The sequence below is a fragment of the Calidris pugnax genome, unplaced genomic scaffold, assembly GCF_001431845.1.
Source record: "Calidris pugnax isolate Ruff unplaced genomic scaffold, ASM143184v1 scaffold1, whole genome shotgun sequence".
NCBI classification, from domain to species: Eukaryota; Metazoa; Chordata; class Aves; order Charadriiformes; family Scolopacidae; genus Calidris; species Calidris pugnax.
The window spans coordinates 5,908,959-5,917,721 of record NW_015090800.1 but is presented as its reverse complement, the minus strand read 5'-3'; the positions used below and the strand labels follow the sequence as shown (position 1 = coordinate 5,917,721).

The 8,763-nt window shown below is 48.5% G+C and overlaps 1 protein-coding gene across 1 annotated transcript in view; it reads right to left on the bottom strand.

Annotated features, from left to right (window-relative positions):
• Positions 1 to 415: 415 nt before the first annotated feature.
• Positions 416 to 8,763, bottom strand: part of LOC106885313 (sodium- and chloride-dependent betaine transporter-like) — a 40,999-nt gene continuing 32,651 nt past the window's right edge. The window contains exons 13-15 of the mRNA XM_014937407.1: positions 5,853 to 5,953; positions 4,620 to 4,790; positions 416 to 883 (exon numbers count right to left, since the gene is read on the bottom strand). Coding sequence (XP_014792893.1) covers positions 740 to 883; positions 4,620 to 4,790; positions 5,853 to 5,953 — 416 coding nt within the window. The 3' untranslated portion in view covers positions 416 to 739. The remainder of the gene's footprint in view (positions 884 to 4,619; positions 4,791 to 5,852; positions 5,954 to 8,763) is intronic.

Here is an 8,763-nt window from a genome sequence, read left to right as displayed (position 1 = left end):
CCAGTGTCTTAGAAGTGGGTTTCTCTCTCTGTGATGCTGAGAACCTCCTGGATGGGTGGGGACCATCCCTGGCGCTTCAGTTCGGACAGACCCACCATGTGCTTCTTCGGCTGAGGCAGGTCCTCCGCTGGGGAAATCAGCTGTGTCAGCCGCTGCGGAGAGGAAGTCTCTGTTAATTAAGCTGATAAACAAACTGACACCCAATAGTGATCCACAACCATCGCTGGGGGCAAAGGCATCTAGAGAGCTAGAGTTCCCCGCTCCCCGCTCCTCTCCTGTGGCATGGCTGTGAAAGGGAGAGGGAGGAGAGCAGGCTCACTTTAACTGCTCTCGATGATGATTATTCCACCCCTGGGCTCAAACCCAGGCCCTGGACTCACAACCTGACACCTTTATTCTCTGCTCTCTCTCACCACTGTGGTTTCCTTTCCTCCTCCTCCAAACATGACCCCCTTTTTTCTTTTTTTGTTAATACGTTGTTTTTCTCTTCCCCACCAATATCAGTACTTCTGACAAAAGTGTGTTGCTCTCTCCCCAGCTGCTGACAGGGAGAATTGTCCCCAGGGAGTCAAAAGAAAGGCTGTCCCTTGTGGATGCAACCAGGTGGCTGGAAGGAGCGGGTGTCCCAGATGCTTCTGTCTCAGGCGTGAAGGAGAGAAGAGCCCAGGAGAGAAAAGAAACCACTTTGGGAAGGAGAGGGTGAATCAGTCCGGGGCATGAAGGAGACTTCCCCAGTGTCTTAGAAGTGGGTTTCTCTCTCTGTGATGCTGAGAACCTCCTGGATGGGTGGGGACCATCCCTGGCGCTTCAGTTCGGACAGACCCACCATGTGCTTCTTCGGCTGAGGCAGGTCCTCCGCTGGGGAAATCAGCTGTGTCAGCCGCTGCGGAGAGGAAGTCTCTGTTAATTAAGCTGATAAACAAACTGACACCCAATAGTGATCCACAACCATCGCTGGGGGCAAAGGCATCTAGAGAGCTAGAGTTCCCCGCTCCCCGCTCCTCTCCTGTGGCATGGCTGTGAAAGGGAGAGGGAGGAGAGCAGGCTCACTTTAACTGCTCTCGATGATGATTATTCCACCCCTGGGCTCAAACCCAGGCCCTGGACTCACAACCTGAGTTGACAGGCTGAGGGAGCTGGGGTTGTTCAGCCTGGAGAAGAGGGGGCTCCAGGGAGACCTAATAGCAGCCTTCCAGTACCTGAAGGGAGCCTACAGGAAGGCTGGGGAGAACCTGTTTAGAAAGGCCGCAGTGACAGGACGAGGGGAAATGGCTTCAAGCTGGAGGGGAACAGATTTAGATTGGAGATCAGGAGAGGGTTCTTCACTGTGAGGGTGGTGGAGCACTGGAACAGGTTGCCCAGGGAGGTGGTTGAGGCCCCATCCCTGGAGATATTCAAGGTGGGGCTCAAGCGAGGCCCTGGGCAACCTGGTCTAGTTGGGGGTGTCCCTGCTGACTGCGGGGAGGTCGAACTAGATGACCTTAAAGGTCCCTTCCGACCCAGATGATTCTATGATTCTATGATTCTAACCCAACATACAGGGCTCCTCACTGACATCTTTCTGGGAGGAAGGATGTTAGCAATTAGCCCCACAGAAATTTTCTATGGCCATGAAAAAAACACCATAAGGCCCTTTGTGGTTGTTTTTTTCCCTATTCCATGCTGTGCTTCCCACTGACTTTGGTGGAAGCTGCAGAGCCTTCCAAATGGTCTGGCCATCAGAAAGTGCTGGGCATCTCCTGCAATGGTCTGAAACAGGGTGGCAGGTGATACCTGCACCAATGACACTTCCCTGGTAAAGCAGCCCTTCCACAGACTCGTTCCTGCTCCCAAGCCATCCCAGCTCCCTCTCACAGCCAGAGGGACTGTGATGGTGCAGGCACCACCAGGGGTTGTGGGGTAGATGCCTGCCCTCAGCTCCCCCTGCCCTCTGCAATGCAGCCATGGCTGCAGGCTGTTCCACACACACGGACGCTGGTGTTGCCTCAGCTTCGGGGCAATTTATCCTTAAAAAAAATATGCAAAGAACTTGGAGCTCCCCGGGAAAAAGTTGCCATCCCACAGAAACCTGCTGTGAATTTCCAGTCTTTCTCCTCCCATTTTAGAAGCCCCTCTGGTATCACACACCTTTCCTGAGCACCTCAGCTCCTCCTAAAGCCAAGCACCACACAGACTCCTACAACCACCTGCCCGGCTCCATGTGTATCACTTCCCTGCTGAATACGGACTTTCACAGTTCCTAACTTTTTCCATGACACACTGTTCACACCAGTGCACACTCCTGCCTTGCAGAGAGCATCACAAGCAGAGCAGGCCATTCATCCGTGACTCGTTGGATTAATTTCAGGGCTGCCACTCCTTGTGAAGCGTGCCTGCCAGAATCCTGGATTTTGCTCATTTATTCAAAAGTGTTTGCCCAATGATTTCTGAAATAGGCCTTGGCCTGCAGCTGCTCTGTGAGCAGTTCATTGTGAGTTTTTGGTCTTCTGAGCTGGAGCTGTCTTAATCAGGCACATTAGGAAACAACATTTGTGTTTCTTGGTCAGTCAAGTGTAACAAGGGGAATCAGTTTGTCGCAGTGACTGATCATAATTACCAATTACAAACTTGCTTTCAGTGAATGGTTTGCAATATTCAGTTGAAAGGCACTGCTCCTGGAAGCATCTGCGTCAAGAAATTATTCACTGCATTTCTGAGGTGTGACTGGAAAAAGGCAACAGGTATATTTTGAGAAAACCTGTTTTCAAAACAGAAGCTACTATTCCAGGAGGTATCATGTGGTTGGCTTTGATTCTCCCTTGAATCAGGCAGGCTTAGCAGCTGATTCCTTCCTACATGCCAAAACCACATCCTTGGAAGTTTCTTCATATTAATGTAACTGAGAAGTCCCTGGAAATTATCACTAATAATATCACCTAAACCAGGGCAAATATAAAATCCCTCAATCTGAAATTGGCCAAATCAGTTCTTTGGATGTGCTATAAAATAAACATTAACGCTACTCACAGCAACGTTTCAGTGCAAAGGCTCAATGCACTTTGCAACAGGTGAGAACTGTTGCTTGTTTAGCAGGCAGGACATTCGGGTAATTACTTCACCCGTAGCTCCAGGTCCTCATTTAGGCATATGGAACCTCTGAGCTGTGGGGAGTCACACAGGTTGTGAGCCACCCAGACAAACTCTTCAAATTGGCCATGGGAAAGGACAGATGCATTACTGCTAAATGGCCCAGAGCACAGAAGAGGGCTGTAAGAGGCAGGACTCAAGGTCTGAACTTGGAGCAAACCATATCACCACACCTGGGCACAAGATTCACCTGGAGTTCCTCAAACTGGGAGGTGCACAGCTGCCAGCTCCCTCTCAATCTTGTCATATCTTCGTGGCTACCAATGGCAACCAGGAGGCCCAAGGGCTAAAGGCAGGAGCTGTTTCACAGCATCGTGCTTCTCCTCTGCCCCCCTGCCCGCACATCTTATGCCCCTCGCACTGTGTCACTGAAGACTTTCATCGCTACCATTCCTGCCTGAACATTGCACTGTATCTTCTCCTGAGCCTGAAATGGGCATTAGCCAGCTCTGACACAATTGCTGTCACTCCTTATTAAGTCATATCTCCCAGCCAGCAAATAAGAGCCCCTGTGGGCACACATTCACCTTCCCTGAGGCAACAGAGCCAACAAGGACATCCTGCACCCAGCCCAGCCCTGACTGTGTTTGCTGTGCAGGTTCCTCTTCCCTGTGACCCCACAATATGACAGTCACACCTACACCACTGTCACAGAGATGCTCCCATCCCCTGTTCACCTGCTCCCCACCCCTCGACCGGCTGCAGATGAACCTACAGTCAGTGAGGATGGGGAAGGACCAGAAGAGAAATTGTGCAGAACTTTATATTCACTGTACATCACTCAGGTCTTTCTTCATGGGTCAGGTGGGGTATCATGTCTATGTCATCATCTTCCTAGACATGTGTCTTCCTAGGACAAGGTGTCTACAGTGAAAGAGGACAGGCTTGGGCATGGCACAGGGTAGACCTTTACAACTCTGTGAGCATGTCCTCTTTAATAGCCACATGCCATTTCTTCAAATAAAATAACACAGTCCCAGGACTAAGAAGGGAGCAAGGCCAAGGGACAATAAGTAAAGACAAAACAGATTCTGGTTTTGCACCTGGTTTGCACTGGCACTAGTCAGCAATGAAAGAGGAGACAAAGGTGGTGGCATGCCATCTTTAACTACATGGCCAGCATGACCACCTGACCCATAACCAAACCAATCAGTCTGTCATCTCAGATAGCCCACACTCAGGGTGTCCTCTGCCATGCAGTGCAGCCAGTGTTAGAGATGCTTTGCATACATCCACATACTGCATTGAGCACGGTGGTGCAAAGTCTCATGGGAGACTCTGGACATTGGATGATCACCCTGGAAGCTGTGCTGAGACTCTCCAAGCCCTCCAAATTGCTAGCAAGAGCTATGGGGCATTCTGAGCAAGAGCCACTCTCACCCACTTTGCCTTTTCAGAGAAGAAATGTGCCACATACATCTTCCCTGTAGCCCTTCCCATAGGCCATCTCGGGGAAGGAGAAGCAACTCGCCCAGTGACCACAATCCCAGTACCTGCTTCAGGGGTCCTTTGGTTTTCAGGAGGATGAAGATGGCGTAGAGAGGAATGCAGACCATGGAGGAGAGTGCCATCAGCCAGCCCACCACGTAGCCCCAGGACGGGTACACGTAGGTGTTGTTGTATTTCAAAGGTGTGTACTTGATCAGGGAAAACAGGAAGACAGCCTGAGGAGCAGAAAACATGGACATAGTCAGCCCAAAGGGAGCAGCAAAGCTGGGAAGCCTGGCCCCCCTGCAAGCACCAGCTGGGTGGCAATGAATGTGATGCCTTACATGAGCTAGCTGGGGTGAGGCAGAGCTTGGTGTACGCTGACCACACAAGGAGTTATCTCAGAGCCAGGGCCAGGTTTCTCTGCAGTGCAAAGCCTTCAGGCTTCTTAAGGGTTCAACCTCAGCAAAGTTGACAGCAGTTTTGAGGGTCCAGCAACATTGAGACATTCATATAAAAGTCAGGAATTGTTGTGGTCCCTGGCAGAAGCCCTCCAGAAGTACCACGTTGGCACAGATTTACCACTCTTGGGACTCTCTAGCCACAGAGCTCTCGGATGATTTGGGCTGGATCAGGCTTGCTTTTAAAATTTCCCTGATATTCAGCTCCTGCTGGAGGCCAAGGACAAAGGACTAGAAATGTTTTGCAAGCTGTAGCTATAGATCCCATCTGTGTTCCCACTGAGGTCAGAGAAAACAACTCTCAACAATGGAAGCAGGAGCAGAATTTGGCTCAGAAATCATGTAAAATCAGTGGAGCAAGACTGGACGTAAATTCAAAACAGGCAAGAACTCACCTGACTTAGGGTACATTTTCTTTAAACACAGTTGTCGCAGAAGTTTTAAAAGAGATTTAATAACATATAGAGCAAATGGCCATGGAAAGACATTTCTCAATCACATCAGGCCACAGGAACAGGCTGATGCAAGTATTTCAGAACAAGGTAATTTTCACTGGTCTTCTATTCGAAAGTAATTTGACCAAACCTCTCCAGACTTTGAGCATACATTTCCCTCTGCCTTGACAGTAAACAAGTGGCTTTTCAGGCTCAATTAATTTTGCAGGCAAAAGATAAGGCTTTACATAGGAGATAAATTGCCTCCTTAGCTATGGACAAGCTTCTGCTTCTCCACAGCAGTTTGAAAAAACTACAGCAGCACCATGAAGACAAATCAATCTTTTCTACTGAGAACCCAGGGATCCAGAATGGTATGCCATGGTCTCATAATTGCACTTACCAAGCACAGACCTGGGGTGAACACCAGCCAGCATATCTTGATCAAGGGCCACGGCCGGAAACCAATCATGTCCTCAATGTTGTCATAGAAGCGGTTGGCACCTTGGCCACCAGCCAGCACAGAGATGAAAATCAGAGGTCAGATCATTGTTGGTTTTGTTTCAACTACCACTCACATCAGAACCCAACTTTCTTTACTGTCAGTGTTTACTCCTGGCAAAAATGCCACTCTCCTAATAACATAGCTGCAGTCTTTCCTGGCATTGAAAAGGCCCATCTGTGGCTAAATACAGATGAAAGCCTTTAACTTCAGCCACAAGTTACCAGAAAGCCTGACAGGGAAGAAATGCTCTGTCCTTCAGACAGCATCAGCTGTAAGTGAGAGGGTGAGGCCCATGTGCCACTAAGAGCTGGTATGGACCAGCACAAGGCAAAGAGGGGGTCTGGCTTATAGGTCAGCAAGGAAAAGCTATTGCAGGCTGAGCACATGAGATTGTGTGAGCCCAGAGTGCTGAAAGGAACAGAAAGAGTGAGGGACACCGAACAAAACCCTTTATTTGTAACCAGATTGGCACACCAGGGAAGTCATGTCAATAATATCCACTGAGCTGGGCATTTCCCCTGTCATCAAGAGCCTGCTCTCCACAGAATTATATTTTTTTTTGGCCTAAGCCCAGAAGACCTGGCAACTCAAACTCTGCTGGAAACCAAATCTTCCATCTGCAAGTGCTGCTGTACTGTCCAGTGGGAGCTGTCCTGTGGTCCTGTGGGCACGTGATCTCATAAGTTCTTCTCTCATTAGTTATCTCTCTCCTCTCTCTCTTCTTCTCTCATTAGTTTCACTTACTAGATCATGTTGTTCACAGTATGTGGCACCCACCTGAATCTCATGGTGCACCAGAATGGGATATACATCTGAAGAACATCTAAAAGTCCTGCCACTGGCCAAGCCCTAACTGTTGACTCTTCCCAACCCAAAGCACAAAGAGGAGGTGTATGCAATGGTATAAAGAGGAGATGATGTAACACAGATAGACTTCAGCAGATCTTGTAGTAAGCTCTAGGATGTCTTCAAAGATCAAGTGCCTAGTGTTGGCTAGAAAGAGATGTGAAATGAAGAATCAAAAAGTCATTCATAAGATGCCCTAACACCTTCCTAACCTAGAGCTTCACCAGACTGCCACATCTTCTCACACGATGGATAATATCTTAGCAACTTCATCCGCCAGTTCTCTCATCAGGTCCCATGTACTTTTGTACCTTCAGGTTCCTTAGATGGTTTTGAACCTGATCTTCTACAGTGGGTGGTTCTTCATTCTCCTAGTCCCTATCTTTACCTTCTGTGACTTGGGCAGTGTGGCTAGAATACTTGCCAGTGAAGACCAAGGCAAAAAAGTCATTGGCCACCTATATCCTGGGTGAGCATGTCTCCCATTTCCTTCCAGAGAAGGCCCACATTTTCCTTCGTTTTTCTCTTATCGCTGATGTACCTGTAGAAGCTTTTATTTTTATCCTTGACATCCCTGGCCAGATTTCATTCTCTCTGGGCTTTAACTTTCCTAACCTGATCCCTGGCTACTCAGATATACTTGCCAGTGAAGACCAAGGCAAAAAAGTCATTGGCCACCTATATCCTGGGTGAGCATGTCTCCCATTTCCTTCCAGAGAAGGCCCACATTTTCCTTCGTTTTTCTCTTATCGCTGATGTACCTGTAGAAGCTTTTATTTTTATCCTTGACATCCCTGGCCAGATTTCATTCTCTCTGGGCTTTAACTTTCCTAACCTGATCCCTGGCTACTCAGATAATTTCTCTGTATTCCTCTCAGGCTACCTGTCCTTGCTTCCACCCTCTGTCCGCTTCCTTTTTGTGTTTGAGTTTGCCCAGGAGTTCCTTGTTCATCCCTGCAGGCCTCCTGGCATTTTTGGCTGACTTTTTTGTTGGGATGCATCACTCCTGAGCTTGGAGGAGATGAGCTTTGAATATTAACCATCTTTCTTGGGCCCCTCTTCCCTCCAGGGTTTTAGCCCTTGGTACTCTACCAATCAGATCCCTGAAGAGGCAAAAATCTTCTCTCCAGAAGTCCAGGGTAGTAAGCTTACTGTGCACCCTTCTCGCTGTCCTGTGGATCTTGCTGTCCTCCTCCATTTCACGGTCACTATAGCCAAGGCTGCCCTTGACATTCACATTCCCCACCAGCCCCTCCTTGTTGGTGAGAACAAGGTCCAGCATGGCATTTCACCTCATTGGCTCCTCTATCACTTCAAGAAAGAAGTTATCATCAACACATTCCAGGAATCTCCTGGATTGCTTGTGCCATGCTGTGTTGTCCCTCCAACAGATATTGGGATGGTTGAAGGTCCCATGGGTTTCCAGGGCTTGTGAACGTGAGGCTGCTCCTACTTGTCTATAGAGGGCCTTATCTGCTTGACCTTTCTGAATGGATGGCCTGTAGCAGACCCCCACTGTAGCAGACTCCCTTTAATCCTAGCCCACAAGCTCTTGATCTGCTCCTCATCCATCACCACGCAGAGCTCAATGCACTCCACCTGGTCCTTGACATAGAGGGTGACACTCTCCTCCTCGTGTCTCCTGCCTGTCCTTCCTGAGGAGTCTGTATCCTTCTTTTCCAACACTGCAGTCATAGGAGTCATCCCACCACATCTCTGTATGCCAATAAGATCATAGCCCTGCAGACGTGCTCACGTCTCTAGCTCCTTTTGTTTACTGGTGAGTTTTATTTTGGTTTGTGATTTTTATGTCCTAGAGTGTAATTCTCATATTATGTTTCATTTAAATATATAAATTCTTCAAAAGCATATTATGTGGGCTTTTCTTTTTTGTAATTCTTTGCATTATTTTCCATATCCCATGACTAATGCTTGCAGGAAGGCTCTTTTAAACCCAGCTTTT